The 18,268-nt window shown below is 35.2% G+C and overlaps 2 protein-coding genes across 2 annotated transcripts; one reads left to right on the top strand and one right to left on the bottom strand.

Moving 5' to 3' along the window:
• Positions 1 to 2,158: 2,158 nt before the first annotated feature.
• LOC131025816 (uncharacterized) lies at positions 2,159 to 4,301 on the bottom strand. The gene is made up of 5 exons (XM_057955605.1): positions 3,884 to 4,301; positions 3,742 to 3,794; positions 2,710 to 3,660; positions 2,465 to 2,623; positions 2,159 to 2,386 (listed from the first exon to the last, which is right to left on the bottom strand). The coding sequence occupies exons 1-5, from the start codon at positions 4,299 to 4,301 to the stop codon at positions 2,159 to 2,161; spliced, it is 1,809 nt and encodes a 602-aa protein (XP_057811588.1).
• A 4,271-nt stretch (positions 4,302 to 8,572) lies between these two features.
• On the top strand, positions 8,573 to 10,945 carry LOC130986893 (putative pentatricopeptide repeat-containing protein At1g53330). The gene is made up of 2 exons (XM_057910432.1): positions 8,573 to 10,086; positions 10,711 to 10,945. Exon 1 carries the CDS (start codon positions 8,599 to 8,601, stop codon positions 9,997 to 9,999), a length of 1,401 nt encoding a protein of 466 aa, XP_057766415.1. The 5' UTR covers positions 8,573 to 8,598; the 3' UTR covers positions 10,000 to 10,086; positions 10,711 to 10,945.
• The last annotated feature ends 7,323 nt before the right edge of the window (positions 10,946 to 18,268 follow it).

Here is an 18,268-nt window from a genome sequence, read left to right as displayed (position 1 = left end):
GGGTGCACAAATTGAGTTGTCACGGTCTCAACCTGTTTATCTGCACAAGTAAACTTAAACAAAGATCAAATATAACAAGGGGTAAGGTTTACGGTTAGGTCATAACTGTTGTCAATATTTATTTCGGTCATAGGCATACTGATGATCCGTCCATGATCCGTATAAACTCAAGGCGTGGCCCAAAGACATTGGGGCGTTTCAAGAGGTTATACTTCACACTTAGGATGGTTGGTCTCATTGAGGTCACTTGGTCCGAAGGTCACACAATCCCCGGTCACAAGGCAGTGCTTCACTCCTCCTTAGATAGTAGTCATACCCGTTACTCACCAAGTATGGCCCTCACCAACCTTCTCTCCCGAGGTCCCCAACTCCGCACTAGAGTGACACATGCCTCCTGGACTCAACTATTTCCGGCCTTGTCGACCGACCAGTCATAGACATGCTACGGCGCCGAGATTGCTTTCCTCGTTTGATAACCATGGCTTTATGCCTCGTCACAGTTGATGGATAGTCTCTAGAGAAGCCCAAGACTGAGGAAGGACAGTGTATCCCATCAATCCTTTCCCCACCTTTCGGATCTACAACGCCTTTTGTTGACGCTGCTCAGCTACTCGGTCTTGGGTATACCGGTTGTCACGCCCTGGTATACCCTGGCCTTTGCTTGACACGGACAGCATTTTACCGAACGAGGGTCTCCCGTTAGGCCCCTACTGTCCATGGTTTGGCACAGATCCGTCTGGAACCACGAGACTCAACCGAAAGAACAAATGCCTCACGAATGTTTACATATTGACAACAATTATTTCCACCCCTTAAACCTCACCAAGGGAACTACTCACACATAATGGAAAACATAAATGCAAAATAAAATAAACACATGAATGAAAGGAAATTGGAAATACTTGATATAAAAATACCTAAGGCAACAACCTTGGCTTTGTTCGTCACAACGGAATTGAAATGCGAAAAGCAACTAAATTGTTTGGTGCGAAAAATGTAAAAGAACTTAAAATAAATTATTTCTTGGTGAACTAACTAAAATCTAAGTCTAGAAGAGCACTAAAAACTGATGTGTAAGTGTAGAAATTCGTTCCTCTAAAACTCTAAAAATTCGCAAGACTCTCCTCTGCCAGCCATACATATATAGCGATTCGGTAAACCCTAGCCGGCAGACCAAATCTGGCAGATTATTTCCTTCCATATTTAGCTTGATCCTTGATTTAATTTGATAGCTAATGGATCTCCAGCAGATTTGGGGTTGATTCCACACTCTTCCAGATCCTTCCATTGCTATAATTCGCCAGAATCTTCCGGGCAATCTCCTCCACACGTCTTTCCATATATAGCTCCAGCTGCTGACTGCTGTTGACGGGAATGGTCATACTAGCTTCTTTCTTTGGTTGGCCTCATACCAGGTGGTACACTTCGAACGTTCCCGCGCCTCGAATGGTTCTGAGGGGTACTTCGTCGAGCTCTCTTCCTGGTTCATATATAGCTCATTTGTGCTGACTGCGACTGCTGTTATGGCCTTACCAACTGCTTTCTTCGGTTAACCTCACACCAGGTGGTACACTTCGGAGATTCCCGCGCCTCGAATGGTTCTGAGGGGTACTTCGCCGAGCTCTCTTCCTGGTAAGTTTCACTTCTGGAAGTTTGGATAGTTTTGTTCCGGTAATGCCCATTCTGACCATATTTCGTGCATATGCCCTTTTCCGAGCCTTCTTCCTCCCGAATACCTGTTTTTTCCCCTAGAGGACTCAAACAAAACAAAAGAAAGAGAAAAATAGGGCCAAATGGCCCAAAAGTCGAAGACGCATCAACCCGCTGCAAATATTAATGGTGGGTACCACTGAATAAAAAAAATAAGAATAAGAAACAGAGTTAAGTAGGCGTTAAGGCAAAGGGCTTAATTGTCCGAAATTAAGTACATCAAGGGCTTAGTTGACACACCCCTGCCCATAGGGTGCTAAATGTAATAAGGGCCTCCACGTTAGGGGCTTATTTGATACCTAATAATAATAATAATAATAATAATAATAATAATAATAATAATAATAATAATAATAATAATAATAATAATAATAATAATAATAATAATAATAGTTAATTGCCGGTAAATCCTGACAAATTTCTATTTTCATACACCTATCCACTATATCTAAATGTTAGTTTGTGCTCCAACATCTCCAGTTGAACACCCGCTTTCTTGAGTGTTAACCATTCCCACATTGGGGGCTGTAGGGCCTTCACTTCCTCTTTCCATTGGGGCTGGTCCTCGAGTTGCTTTTTTGTTTCCTTTACTTGCACTTATTTTGCTTCCACTGCCCTTGGTTCCACTGCCCTTGTTTGCACTGTTAACATGAGTAACTTTTGTGTTTTGTGGCATCTAATTCAAAGAAAATGTGAAAATCAGCAAATGAATAATGTTGTCACTATGTCAGAAAATGGTCAGATTTAGACTAACATGGTAGTAGATGTTTCCTGTCCCCAAGCTTGTATAAACTCCAGCACCAGTTTTGGCAAAATTCATTTCCCTAGCTGCAATGGCTTGACTAGACTCCTGTCTTATGGTTGTTGAAGTAGCATCCTTGTCAGCCTTCTTCCTCGGCCGACCTCTCTTTGGCTATATACATTTATTCAGTATGAATCTATTACTATTGGCTCTTAATAGGTAACCATTTGTAATCATAATGTGGGATTGGAAGGTACCTGCTCTTTTGGAGGCCTTACAACTGTCATCTTGGTGCAAGTTCTTGAGTTATGGCCAAGCTTGTTGCAGTTATTGCATGTGATTATCTGTCCATGCCTTTTAAGCTTGTTTGGGTTTTTGGGGTCCTTCTCTTCAAGTGCTCTCCTTTTCTTTTTCTTTGTCCTTCCAGGCATGCTTCTAACAAGTGGGGGTTTCACTTTCTCATCATCACCTACCTCTGGCCACATCCTTTGTCCATTTAATGGTGGCAATCCGAACTTGTAACACTCCTTATACCTGTCAACACCATACCAATCTGCCACAAAATTCCCAACATCTAGACCCATGTATTGTATTGAGCAAATACCATGAACACATGGAATACCAATCAACTGCCACATCCTACAACTGCATGTACGTATTTCAACATCTACAACAAACTTATCTACATTCGCAAGAACCTCAAATTTTCCACCTATAACAGGATACGGAATACAATGCCTGCTCAACCATCTCAGTTTCTCTAACTTCTTCCTAATTTCAGGGCAAAGAGTATCAGTCACCTTACCAATTGTTTCAAGTTTCTTAACCTGCCTCACCATTATTGAGGTCCTAATTTCTTCAAGTATGTGTATAACCATTTTGCCTCTTGCATTGATGATATAACCATTAAAGGTCTCTGCAATATTATTGTCAATCATATAAGAGAAAGTAGTAGTAGGAAGAAATGCCTTGCAAAACCTATGTACATCCATTTCTCTAAAGTCTTGATATGCTGCAACTGATTCAGCTTTCATCTCTTCCATAGCCCTTTTGTATTCATCCTTGTAAGAGGCTTTGACAGCTCTCCAAAATATGTTTTTCAAAGTGCTTCCAGTGTGACCTTGCTTTTTCCAATTCATGTATACATGCCTAGCACAGTTCCTGTGCTCGGCATGAGAAACTATGGTGGCAACAACATTTTCAAGACCCTAGAAGATTATAAGATCAGTGTTAGGTAACACCACAAATACTTAGTTGTTATAATTGGAACATAGGAATTAATATGTTACCTTTTGCTGGTCTGAAAGGAATGTCCAGCCTTGTCCATCTGTAATCTCCAAATCTTGACACAAGCACTTGTAAACCAACCCCAATTCACTTCATTTTCAATGTCAACCACTGCCCAAGCTACAGGGTACATTTGGTTATTACCATCTTTGGCAACTGCAGAAAGGAGTATCCTTCCCAAACAAGTTTTTAGAAAACACCCATCCAAACCAAGAATTCGTCTACACCCCACTTGAAAACCCTTCCTCAAAGCAGTATAACCCATGTACAATGCCTTGAACACCCTACCTTCCCCAGTAATCAGCTCAAATCTACCAGTGGGATCTACCCTTCTACTCTCTACAATGTAACTCCTCACAAGTCCATAATGCTCAGTGACTGTCCTCCTAACCAATTGTTGGGCAATAGACATAGCTTTGTAAAGCCTATCTCTGGCAACTTTTGTTGCAAACCTTCTCCAGATGTCATCTCTCAATTCTGGAATGGTGATATTGTTCCTAATTCTAAACACATTAACATATCTCTTTGCTATCCACTTGCTACTAACTAGCTTATTGTTCATAGACTTAGTACAGATGTGCCTCCCACCTACTGACTTCACCTTGAAAGAACCCCCCCTCCTTTAACTGCACTGGCATAAACCCTCCACTTACAAGGTGGATCATAATAGGCTTCACATTTATCAACCGCTACCCTTTTAAAATGTATAAACCTTTCATTCTCTATTGCCCAGGTTGTCAGAGCTTTCCTACATTCCCAACCATCCTGAAATCTCAAACCAAGCTTCACATCTAGGTTTTTGTGGTCACATTTTGGGTCCTAGACTACCCTCTTCACTCTACGTTTGAAGAATTCTTCATCAGTTTCATCAGAGTTGACAGCCCCATCAGATGAATCATATTCAGATTCATAACCCTCTCCCTATAAGTCTTGTTTAGTCCCAACATCATCATCTATCATGTCAAAAAATTTCCTATTTGCAATTAGGTTTCTTCTCTTTCTAGATTGAATGTATTCCTCATCACCTAAGACTAATTCTAAATCATCCAAACCATCATCATCACTAGAAGGATCATCTTCTGGTGGTTCATATGACTCATCCTCACTGTCATCATCACTAGCCACTAACCAGTCATTGTAGTGGTCAGATAGGGCTTGTTCATCATCAGTATCAGTTTTTTCCAATTCTTGTGGAATTAACTTACCCTTACCCTTGTCATTTTTCCCAATTTCATTACTACAAAACAACTGCCTCTTACCCTTTTAAATAAAAAAGTATATCTATTTAATATATTCGAATATAAATAAATATAAATCATATTTTTAAAAGTGAAATAATTCACATCAATTATTCAAAAAAAATATGAATACGAAAACATATGGATTTTTAACTTTATATTTTCAATATTTGAAATATTAATTAATTAATTTTAATTGATAATGAGTACAATATATAAATTTATCAAAAAAAATAAAGATCTACAAAATCATCTATTTTTATATAGTTTAATATATTTTTTGAATGCATATTTAAATTATCTTTACCCGATCATTTTGTTTAAATAAAAATTTTACAAATAAAGTTTTCAAAATTCTGATTTTGCAAAAAGAGATAGGATTTATTTTCATAAATAATAATTGCTCAATTGATTAAGTTTAATTTTATACTCCCTTCTTCCCACATTAATAAGCCATAAGGGCCGGACGCATATTTTAAGAAATAAATAATTTATACTAATAAAATAAGAAAGATAGTACTTGTTTTTTTTTTGGGATATGTTTCTCAAAAAAGTAAAAGAGATAATTATGAGTGGATCACATTGACATATGATTTAAATAATGGGTTATATGAGAATATTTGCTATGTAATAAGCTTCCAATTTAGGAAATGATCTATTAAAATGAGACGTCCAAATAAGGAAATGTGACCCATTAGTATGCAATGGCGGGAGTAATATTGAATAATAATGTTCCGTTATTTTAGTTGGGTTTCCATTTTAATAAAAAAAATAATTTGAATAAATATGACAACATTTATCTTTATATGCATTTAAATTTTAATTTGTATTGTTTTATAGACAAATAATTTTTTTATCAATCGATTAGTGGGAAAAAAATGGGGTTGAACATGGTATAATTATCATTTAAATTCAAATAGACATGCTACTTCAAAATTATCATTTAAATTCAAATAGACGTACTACTTCAAAATTAAACTTTTCAATTTACTTTTTTATTTTTGTTTCTAAATAGGATCAATAATGGTTGTTTTCCGATTAATGATTTTTCAATGGTCATTTTGATGCTTAATATATACGTAAATCTAATGTAAAATTTAATTAAAAATAATAATAGTAGATATGTTAATATAAGTAAATATATAAAAATAATAATACAAATATAACTACAAATTTAATAAATCGAAATCATATCTAAAATTTAATATTTAAGATTATATAATTAATTATTCATCCATAAATTTATATTAAAAATATTTTAACTTCTACTTCAAAAATAATATTTTAAAATTAAAGAACTTTGAAATGAGCTAATATAATAAAAATATAAAATAAAATTAGTTTAAAAAAGAATAATAAAACAACCGCAAAAGAAAAAAGAAGAAGAATGGAGATAGGAGAGAGGAGAGAGAAGAAAGGAAAGAGAAAAAAAAAATTAATTTTATGATTTCAAACTACAATAACTTTTTTGAGTTAATTTTATTTTATGTAATTTTTACATCAAATTAAAGATCTTGTAATGATCTTTAATTTAACATCCATATTAAATATTTTTCATGAAGAGAATTTGATGATTTTTAAAAAAAGAATAAAAAAAGAAAGTGAGAGAAAAAATTTGGTGGATATTAAAAAATACTATAGATTGTGATTTGTGAGAACAAAACTTTTATTCTCAAACTTTGTAACTACGTTAAAAAATTGTGAATCAGGGCCTACCTTTTGGACATTTCTTTCCAGATGACTCTAAAAGTCTGACCAAATTGAATACTTTAATCTCCACCAAACGAAGCCCTCGATTCTCGAAGAACACTGACAAACTTTCCCCAAGAACTCTGTCACCTTTTCGTTCTAAGTGGGAAGGTAGAAGTTGAAAATGTTAGGGTTAATGGTGAAAGAGTAACTTTTTTGGCGGTAAAAAAGACGACCTTTGACTTTTAGTAGTGGAAACAACGTCGTTTGGAGAAAAACGACGTCGACTAGTGCTTATTTGAAACGGCAGCGTTTAGTTCAATGGTCCGGCGTTGCCACGTATGAACTCCGATTGCCACATCAACACACATTGAGTCGTAAGTGTTCGCCGGGGGAAAAATCAAATTAATTGCTCCGATCATGTATTTTAATTCAAATTTAATTTGTCGTGTTAAAAACCAGGAAAACGGAAATTTTGTTGGAAATATGGTTTTGACCATAATCGAAAATTAATTATTTAATTAAATATTTATTATTTAATTGGAATAATTATTGGATGTTAATCTACGTCTCGAGTAGATGAACATGATATACTTGAAATCTCAAAACCGATTTCCGGTGAGTGAGATATTGTATGTCGAAGTTTGGATGTTGAGTAGGGAAATAACACTTGGAAGTGTTATCCCATTTTGGATGACTTGAGCTTTATGACTTGGGCCTTATCTTCTCTTCTTGGTTGGCCCAACTGAGCTTGTTTCCAGCCCAACCACCGAAGCCCATTAGGTCAGCCTAAGACTGCAAAGTGGCAGAACAACTTCGTCCAGCCTGTAGCAGTTTCGAAACTGCACAGCCTTTGAATTCTGCAAATTGAAGTAGAATCAATTTGTAACTTGCAATTTAAATGAATTTGAATTGTGTAACATCCATAACAGCTCCTTGCTGTTTAATGTGTTTTAATCCTCCATATGTATGAGAGTTACCTATAAATAGGCGTCTAGAGCATGGCATTGTATACAAGAAAATTCTGCATATTTCACTCTCATACTTTGCATAAGACGCTCAGTTCTTGATCCTATTCCGTTCGCCGGAGCTCGTCGGATTGTGGTGCTACATCCAACGAGACGTCGCCGTTTTACCTTTGGGGAAGATTCGCCAACACCGTGAGCACTACCGGGGCGATAATCTTCTTGCGGGAAGAGATTCATCTGGACTCGGCGTTTTCCTTCCTGTTTGTTTAATTCCGTCCAGAGCTGCCGAGTCCAGAGCATAGCTGAATCCCATAGCAGAGCTGACTTACTGAGCAGAGCCGACTTCCAGAGCAGAGCTGAATCCCAGAGCAGAGCTGACTTCCAGAGCAGAGCCGACTTACAGAGCAGAGCTGACTTCCAGAGCAGGGCCGACTCCAGAGTAGAGCTGATCTCCAGAGCAGAGCTGACCTCCAGAACGAGCAGGGCTGACCTCCGTAGCCAGAGCTGACCAGCAGATCCAGAGCAGACCCGATCGACAGAGTCAGAGCAACGAGTCCATTCACTTACAAATTTGTCAGGAATTTACCGGCAATTAACCCTAATAATAATAATTCACGCGAACCGGGCTGTCCAAACCCAAACAAGACTGAAGAGGAAAATTATTTCACTATTGCAAGTGGAATTCTTTTTTTTGATATTGTGGATACAAGGAAGCATCTTCAGGGAATATATGTCTTCTTTGGATCATCATGTTGCATCATGCAACATTTTTCGCACAAATTTTTGTGTCAAATTAATTTTACTAATTAAATTCTATTAGAATTTCTTAATTAGTAAATTTAATTAAATTTATTAATTAATTTAATTAAAATTATTTAAAATGTAGTATAAATAAAAAGGGATGGGGCCAGCTCTAAGTTTTCCCAAATATTATGACGATTGTAGCAGTAGTTGAGTTTAAGAAATGCAGACAGCGAAGAAGGTAATGGTATCACCATTCAGACTTTCCTCTCTCCTCCGCCGCGAAAAAGACCCAAAGCTAGCTCTTCATCTCTTCCTCAACCCTAACCGCCATCACCCTAATGCCAAACCATTTCGTCACTCTCTTCTCTCCTACGATCTCATCATCTCCAAACTCGGCCGAGCCAAAATGTTCTCTGAGATGGAAAATATTATGGAGAAATTGAAACACGACACCCGCATTAACCCACAAGAAATAATTTTCTGCAACATTATGACGTTCTACTCCCGAGCGCGCTTGCCCAATAAGGCCCTCCAGTTGTTCGATGAGATTCCCTCTTATCGATGCCCAAGGACTGTGAAAGCAGTGAACACTTTGTTGAACAGCCTCCTTATCTGTTCGGAATTCGATAAGATGGTGGAGGTTTTTGCCGGGATTGAGAATTACGCGAACCCTGATGCTTGTACGTACAACATACTGATAAATGCGTGTTGTGTGAGGTTGTCTACAGAGAGCGCATGGAACGTGTTCGATGAAATGCTGAGTAGAGGGATTGCGCCTAATGTGGTGACATTCGGGACTCTGATTAACGGGCTTTGCGCGAATTGGGAATTGGATGCGGCTTTCAGTTTGAAGACAAGGATGGAGAGAGATTTTAAGATCAGGCCTGATGCACATATCTATATAGCATTGATTAAGGGGCTTTGTTGCGTATTTCGATTGGATGAGGCTATAAAGTTGAAGGGTGAGATGTTGACAAAGAAAGTGAGATTGGTTCCTGCGGTGTATACTACATTGATCAGTGCTTCTTTCAAGGCTAATCGAAAGGGGGAGGTTTCTGGACTGTTGGAGGAGATGAGGAGAAATGGGTGTAAGCCAGATACAGTAACTTACAACGCGATGATACATGGATATTGTAAGGAGAAGGAATTTGTCTTGGCTTTTGGGGCTTTGAGTGAGATGGAGAAAAACGGCTGCAAGCCGGATGTCATTAGTTTTAATGTGATTATTGGTGGGCTGTGTAGGGAGAGGAAAGTGAGTGAAGCCTATGATTTATTGGAAGATATGCCACGACGAGGATGTGCCCCGGATGTGGTAACTTACAGGACACTTTTTGATGGTTTTTGTGATGTAAAGAAGTTCAAGGAAGCAGCAAGCATTTTGGATGAGATGAATTTTGTGGGATATGCTCATCATACATGTAGTGCTAGCAAATATGTCGATGCGTTGTTGCTAGCAAAGAACAAAGAGTTGTTAGCATATATGTTTATGTTGGTGAAGAGAAACTCACTTGATAGATATATGTGGAGACTTGTAATTTGTTTGCTCTGTAAAGACGGCAGTTTAGATGCTCACGAACTGTTTGATGGGCTAATAAATAGTCATTCTCTTCCGGTGGGCTAGAGATGGTTCATTGCTAGTATTTTCTTGTGCACTTGAGAAATGGCCTGGAGTTCCATAAGAATTGTCTTGGTTACTGTGGCTTGAACGGTAAGTGCTTCTAAATAAAAATAGTAATGTCACTTGCACATGAAGTAGTTCTCTTTTTTACTACTAGTAAAAGTAGCATCTTGTTTACTTTTAATATCTTACTCTTTTGTACTTGTTAAGTTGCTCTTAATACCAATCTCCTGCACGATAAACTCTGTAGCTTCTAAATTAGCACAGGCAATGTTCTCACTCCGAATGTCATCACCTTTTTGCTACCCTCTGTTATAACATAATTCCATTATGCTGCCATATCAGAAATATTTGGAACAATATTATATCAAATCTCCTGTTTAATATGTTAACCATGAAACCATTAACCAAAAATCATTATGGCTTCAATGACACTCGACCAAGTGACACTGTTTCCCCTAAATTTGGCGTGTAGAATGTACTGAACAGTGGCGTGAGCACCCTTTTATTGTTCTCTTGTCCATATTTTTAAGGCAGAAAGGGTATCTGATGAAAAATAGGGATGTAAATGATGCAAGATGGAACTTCTCTGGGACATTTTAATAAAACAACTGTTATATTAATTTTTCCTTGAGGCATCGTGCTTTGGAGTTAATATCCTGTTATTGGCATTCAATATTGACATTGGCTTTGGGACCTTTTGTTGTCATCCAGAATCCAAGGCCTGGCTTACAAGTGGATGGTTTGTGCCTTTATCTAAAGCTGAGAAGCAACACGAAGACACAGGTTCAGTTTATTATCGCTTGTCGGATTTTACTTGAACTACTAGCCCTATTTATTTACTGTCCTGCCCATACATTCAAAGCTGTGCCATCTTGTTTGCCTTCTTTGATGAAGTGAGATTTGATTGAGCTCTTTGTTTAATGATTATGTTCATATTTTTTATTGACTTTCGGTTCACGTGTTTAAATTAGTTATTTCAGGCTTACTTGGTGACTTGACCTCATCATTCTAGAGCTTTTTTGTTTTGAAATACTAACTCGTCCATAAAAATACTAAATTATCAGTATTCTATAATATTTGAGTTTCTAATAATTCTCTCCTTGTCACTCATTCTGTCTTTCTTTTGGCCTTAGGATGTTTATAAATAAAAATAATATCAAATGAAACATCAAATGTTCGAATTTTTTGTTGTGCATTTGTAGACAACTCTAGGATCATGATCATTATCGAGTGCCGACTCAAAGAAAAAAAAATGATCAATATCCAGTAACAAAGTTGAGTAAGTAGAGAAATGTTTCCATAAGATCTGTTTACAATTAAACGTTAAAATCAAATTAGACTTAACGTTGGATAATAGAAGAATGGTTCAAGCACTAAAACAAATCAATAGTAATGTTTAGACTAATATGAGAAAACAAATACTAAGACTACGGTTCATTACTTGATCAAAAATTGCAAGTACGTTACATCGCTAGTAAAAGAATAGCTAAACTGGAAGTAAAGCAGTTCCATTAATTCATTAGAAGCAATAAGAGAAGGACTCCATTGAAAATGAATCAACTCTGCAACACCTGATGTGGAGCAATTATTTCTCTCAAATTCTTATTCTTTTTTATATTTTCCATATTGCAGATTTGTTTTGTAATTGTTCACCCCTCTAGTATTTGTATTCTCTGCTTTGTCAGAACAATCCTGAAAAAACTTGATCTAAACTTTTTATTGCTTTTAATTTGAGACATTGGAAAAGAAGTTGTATTTGCAGACCTTATGCCTTGATCTGATTGTCTGCCTTGTTTTTCTTCTTTACTGCTGGATACTGAATAGGTCTAGAATTTTCTTTCCTTCCACCCCCACTCCCACTCCCACCCCCTTTTTGTCTGGAAAGCTTGTTTAAACTCTATCTTCTTCTTTCTTTTTTGTCTTGCAAAATAGAAGTATTAGGCCTTTTAAGTACTTGAAAATTCTGAGATTTATACAAATCCTAAACAAGTACAGTATATTGTTATAGGTATTAATCCATTTATCAATTTTGAACAGCTCTGCTGGATAAGTATGGTGTAGAACACTGAAATTATGGCCCTATGAATATCTGATCTTACACGACACACCCTCCATCTGCTATGTGCCTAACACCCAATTACATCCACGGGTGCATTTATTTTGATGGAAACTAAGAAAAAAATATATATTTTCATCATTTTCTATCATTTCACATATTTGTTACTCTCTTCGTTCCGCTCCAAATGTCTCCTTTCTTTTGGGCACGGAGATTAAGAAATGTGTATAAAGTAGATAAAGTTAGTTGATGAAAATTGTTTAAATATTAAGTATAGAGGGAATGTATTGCCAAAAAAGGAATGAGACATTTGGAGTGGGACAACCCAAAATGGAAAATGAGACATTTGGAGTGGGATAGAGGGAGTACTATTATAGAAAATTTTCTTCCGGTAAGTTGCAATATTTTCTCAGGCAGTTGTTTTTCAATCATTTTCTCTCCAATGTTGGATCACTACAAGAAAGTAAGCCGGACTCCGACAGCTTTACAGATGGAAAATTTTCCGTCACAAATCTCGGACGGATTCCCGATGAAAAGTACGTTTCTGATCTATCGTCGTATTTACCGACGGATTTGACGATGGACTCCAGCGCGTAAATTCCTCACTAATTCTCTGACGGCTTTACCGACGGCATATTGACATGCGGTTTTACCGACATACAATTTCTGTCGTTGAAGTATTATAAAATTATTTTTGGGTAATGGTGTGAAAATATTTCCAATATTACTTCATTTTTTTCATCTCTAATAAACATATAATAATAAAAAATAATAATAGTAATATTTTCTCATCTTTTCTTATCAATTTGTTTCCAATAAAAAATTTATAACCAAAGTAAACGCAGCATCACACATAAAAATAACATCTAACAATTGGTGATGCTGACACTTTACCACTTGTAACCTGATATAAGGATTTAGGCTTCAAGCAATAACATGATGAGTAAAACGTAGTTCAATGGCATAAGAAAAATGTTGTAACAAATATGATCCTTATTATTTTTATCTATTAAGACTAATTATTTAAAGTAAACGTTCTCTAAGAGTTTTAATATATCAGTAAATAAGGAATTAATTTTTTTATTCTTTATCTATCAAAATTAATAATTCAAAGTAGTATAAAATCTTGACGCCTCCACGACTCTTTTTACAAGAATATGCCCTTGGTTAGGTCGCAGCCTTCGAAGATGACACTTCTGCTAAAGGCTGTCCTATTCATGCGTGGAGGAAAGTGTTGTTGTTTGACCCAATTTTGTGTATTTGAATAATGGATTCTAACCAAATTTCTAAGTTCAGAGTTTTGGGGGTTGGTAGTTTTTATCAATTATGCTCTCTTTTCAATTGTAGATTTGTAGTCTATTTTTATTTCTGCCCACCTTTTCGTCTGCTTGCGTTGCGTCCTTCCATGCAGAAACCGATAATTCAATTTGTTTACTAATTACTCCCCCCTCCATCCCACAAATCTTGACACGTCTGGTTTCGATACGAGAATTAAAGAGTTGTATATTAATGTTTTAAGTGTGTAGTTAATAAAGTATAAAAGTGATAAAGTAGGAGAGAGAAGATAATAATTATTACCTTATTTGGAAATGTGTCAAGATTCGTGAGACGACCCAAAAAGAAATATATGTCAAAATTCGTGAGACGGAAAGAGTATTCTCTTTCTTCACGTTTCGAACTTTCTTTTTTTCGATGGAACCTTAGTTATGTGTCAACTAGTTTTACGTCCTGTGATGTACATGGGATTTTTTTTTAAATATTAAATAAAATATTTTTTATATTTAAAATTTAATTATTTATTAATGATATATGAATATTGAAAGTATAATATACTAGTTAGAGCAATTATTATTCGCTTTTTGAAATAAGAATTGTCGTACATGTTGTTATTAGAGTAGGACGAGTAAATATTTGAAACAATATTTTGTATTGAATCTTTATAAAATTTAAGCAATACATCCTCAAGGAGATAAAGAGACGCACAACCATTATTATTGTCAGAAGATAGATAAATACATAATCATTATTATCGTCATTCAATATTCGCAATTCACTCTGAAAATTCCTTCAGTTCATCAGACTTCTTGTTGGATATCATATTTTGAAGTCTTATGTACTTAGTCACTGTAGCAGTGTGCAACTAGGCGATAAATATGTTGGCTAAATGTTTCAAGAAAGAATAAATAAATATATATGTTATAAGTCCATGCATATCAATATATTTTTATCTGTGTTTTTTTAACATTTTTTATGTTTTTTGAACATTTTATTTACATTTACTGAATATATGTGATCATTTGAGACAAAAATATGTTATTGTATATTTCACTCAAAAATAAAAGGTTAAGTGTATGTAAAATCGAAAACTTTGCTCAAAATACGCTTTGCCCACGAATTTTAAAAAATTTATTTTTTGTAATAAACTTTCACATTTGTTCAATTGTCCCACTAATTTCATCTCCCTTGCCCGTAAAATTTACATGATATTGATGTAGATTTAATTTTACACACGAAACTGATGTGGATTCGATGTAATTTAATTAATATTCCTAAACCTTACAATCACAAATAATTTACCGGTCACTAAATCCCCAATATCTTTTTTCCGTGAAATCGATTTGCCCCCGACGGCCACTATCACACTCTGATTCTTGAAAAAATAATTGTAAATCAAGGTGCAACCAATTCATAGGAATAAACAAAGAAAAATCTTGCTTAATTCGAATAATAGGACAATAAGTCGGGCAACACCCCTTTGAATGAAGGAAGAAATCATCGAATGATACTAATCATTCAACAACGTATCTAAATCTTAGGATCACAAATTTGATTGTATGCTTCTCATAACCAATATTCATTAACATAATACTATAATTCACGAGTTGAAGCTCGACAAAGAGGAATCATTCAAAGTATAAACATAGAAGTCTTAAGTTTAAGAAAACGGAAGACAAGATCGTTGTGGGCTGGTGATGCCAATATTTTTATAAAGTGTTTGATGCTGTGGCTGAATCTATTGGTTTTGAACATGAATTTGCATTTGGAACTCTGTCTTGGTTTGTTTTGTGTTGCCCACCTTGTGATGACAACTGGTGGCTCATTGTTTGAGGGCTAATAATCATATATTGATGTTGCCACTAGGTATCCCCTAATTATGGAGGTTAAAATAAGATAATGTCCTTATGTTAATGATGCAAAATATATGTCCTTCATTAGCTTCATAGCTTTTTGCGCACGTGCTATTGTCCAAATGCGCCAAACCATCATCCAATCGAGTTTGAACAGGGCAGTTGCCTCCTTTTTTGCTTCATACTGAAGCTTCAAGTCCTTGTTGTTTTATAGTAGCCATTGTGCGACGTTATTTCTCTCAATTCAAGATATGTTAGGTTTTTTCTAGTGTCTCCCATTTTTCTCTTTTTCTCTTTTTCTTTGTATCAGTGGTAGTTGTGGTGTAAATGAAGAATAGAACAATAAATGTTATTGTATTTATTGTTAATTTTGGAGCAAAAATAAAGTTTGAATTTGACTCCATATTTTTGAATTGAAATCTGAAATTGAGTGGGAAATAAAATTTGCACTTAATGAATTTTTTGATTTTGATGTGTTGAATTTTTGGTCTCTTCATTTTTCGGTCAATCCACTTAAAGGAATTGAAGGCAAAATATTAATGGTGTTTAATTTCAGAACAATTAAAGTCTGAATTTTAATTTCAGAATTATAGATTGTTGGTTTTTATTATTAGGGGGAGTTGGTGTTGCTTTTAAGGGGAGTTTGGCTTATCTCATTGCTTGGTTTTGAGATTGCGTATGCTACAATTTATTCATGAGTTGTGCAACTTGTTTTGTCTATATCAATAACAAATAGGGAGATTGTTGAGCATTTTAGTTATACTCAATTATATATTATCATTATGTAGACGATTCTTAAAGTATCTTCAGATGTTCATTCTGAAGTAGCTACTGTAGTCTGTATCAATCAGTGTCATTGGCGAAAATGGTACAATAGATAATACAGTGCAAAGCGATTTTCAAACAGCAAATTCTTGTTTGAGTATATCACGTCTCTTATAGATATATATTTCACATTATATTAGCAGTATGCACGAATTATTGATGGATTAATATTATAGATTTATTTGATTATCTTCGTGCTATTCAAGATATAACTCTTATTAGGGTTCGCCTATTTAAGGAGGAGGAGACGAACGTTTTTTTGCTGCCGCTTTCATTGTTATTCTCCTAATTTTGGCATAATATTTTCGAGCGTTTCAGATCATACAGTTCGTGAGTGAGTGTGATATCTTGTTCGACTATTATTTTATTGTTTTCTTGAGCGATCGGGTATGATTGTGCAATTAATCTTATTCTATTGTTGCTTTCACAAGGTATTGGTGAACGCTTTTCACTGGGTTTAGGTGGTGAATGTGTATCATTCACGCTTAGAGTGTAGATCGTTATCTTTCTCTCAATTATTTATCGTTGGTGAAGAATTGAGAAGATATAGAGGATAGAAAGATTGTGTCTTTTTGTGTAAGTCCTTTGTACTCCCTCCGACCCCTAAAATTATGCAAGGTTGACTCCGACGCGGATTTTAATAAAAGGTTGTTTATAGTAGATTATGAGTAAATAATACTTCCTCTGTCCCAAATGAAATGTCTTGTTTCTTTTCGGCACGGTTATTTAGTAAAATGTTAATTATATTATTAAGTGGTGTGGTGTAGAGTTGAAAAGGCGATGTGGGTCCCAAAAATTCTACTCCCTCCGTCCACCAAAGATATGTCACTTTACTTTCGGCACGAGTTTTAATAAAATATGAGTAAAGTTGGTAGTGGAGGGTAATGGAGTAAGAGTCTCACTTTAAATGTGAGTGGAGTTGTGTGGACCCTACTACTAAAAATGGATGTGGCATATTTTTTGTGGATGGACGAAAAAGGAAATTGTGGCATATCTTTGGTGGACGGAGGGAGTACTTTTTTAGGATAATTTTTTCCATAAAATGAAACAAGACATTTGAAGTGGGACAGAGGGAGTATAAGTTATGTGGAGTGGTGTCCAAAAATAAGGTATGCATAATTTTGGGGGACGTACCAAAATGAATATTATGCATAATTTTGTGGGCGGAAGGAGTATATCTTAACTTTATAATTTAGTGGATAATTTACTCTGGATGTGGCCCCCACATGTAGGTGTTTTATCACCGAATTGGGTAACCAATCTTGATGCATTTTTTTTTTATTTTTGTAGTACGTCAGTGGTACTATTGATGTCCATATTCTCACATTTTGTGTGTGCGAAATTTCATGTGTTTCGATATGTGACAATTTTAAGAATAATTCAATGAAATTATTTTAGAAAAGTAAACAAAAATTAAGTTCAAAAGTTAAAAAGGAATTAAGCATTTAAAAAGATATTGCTAACATTATTTCTATAAATATATCTTTATTCTATTTATATTTATTTTAACAACTGTCTTAAATCATTTATATGCATTATTTGATATATTTGTGGAAGTGAAACATTTGGAATGATGATTTATGATATGCCCTTTATTGGTGGGGGTAGGGGGAGCTTTCGTCCATTATCCAAGTTAAATGAATATACATAGCCATCACACATTCTTCCTTCCGGGAATAAACATTCCCCGCCGCCGTCGCAGCCGCAGCCGCCGCCGCCTCAGTTTCTCTATACCTACCTGTAACAACCCGCTCTTTTATTATATTTTTAAATCCAGTAATATGATATTATTATTTCATCTTTCAGTAAATCAAGCCCAGTAATTATTTATGATTTAAATTCAGCTTATGACCTTGGATTATATTCAATTAAGCAGGATTATTATTTTATTACCAAGTCAGTAGCTTCGCGTAAATAAAACCGCGATGAGAATTATTGAGTAAGCCAATAATTATTTATTTCAGATTCATAACTGACTTAGTTAAGTCACGTTATTTATTAATTACAATAGAATTATTTTTCTATTTTTATTATTATTTCTTGAGTCGTGAATTTATTCCGGTTTATGAAGAATTAAATCTACGGATTTAATTTAGAATTTATTCTAGCTAAGAAAGGAAGCAGATATCGAGTAGTTTTATAAACACGCGATATTAACAAAACCCGGTAGTTGGATTTTATTTAAAAAAAAAGATGCAATACAATATTACAGATATAGAAATTCCAAGACAAGAATTATTGCTTCTGTTTATACTTCACT

Source organism: Salvia miltiorrhiza, chromosome 5 (genome assembly GCF_028751815.1).
Source record: "Salvia miltiorrhiza cultivar Shanhuang (shh) chromosome 5, IMPLAD_Smil_shh, whole genome shotgun sequence".
NCBI lineage: Eukaryota > Viridiplantae > Streptophyta > Magnoliopsida > Lamiales > Lamiaceae > Salvia > Salvia miltiorrhiza.
This window is presented reverse-complemented; position numbering and strand designations above follow the sequence as displayed.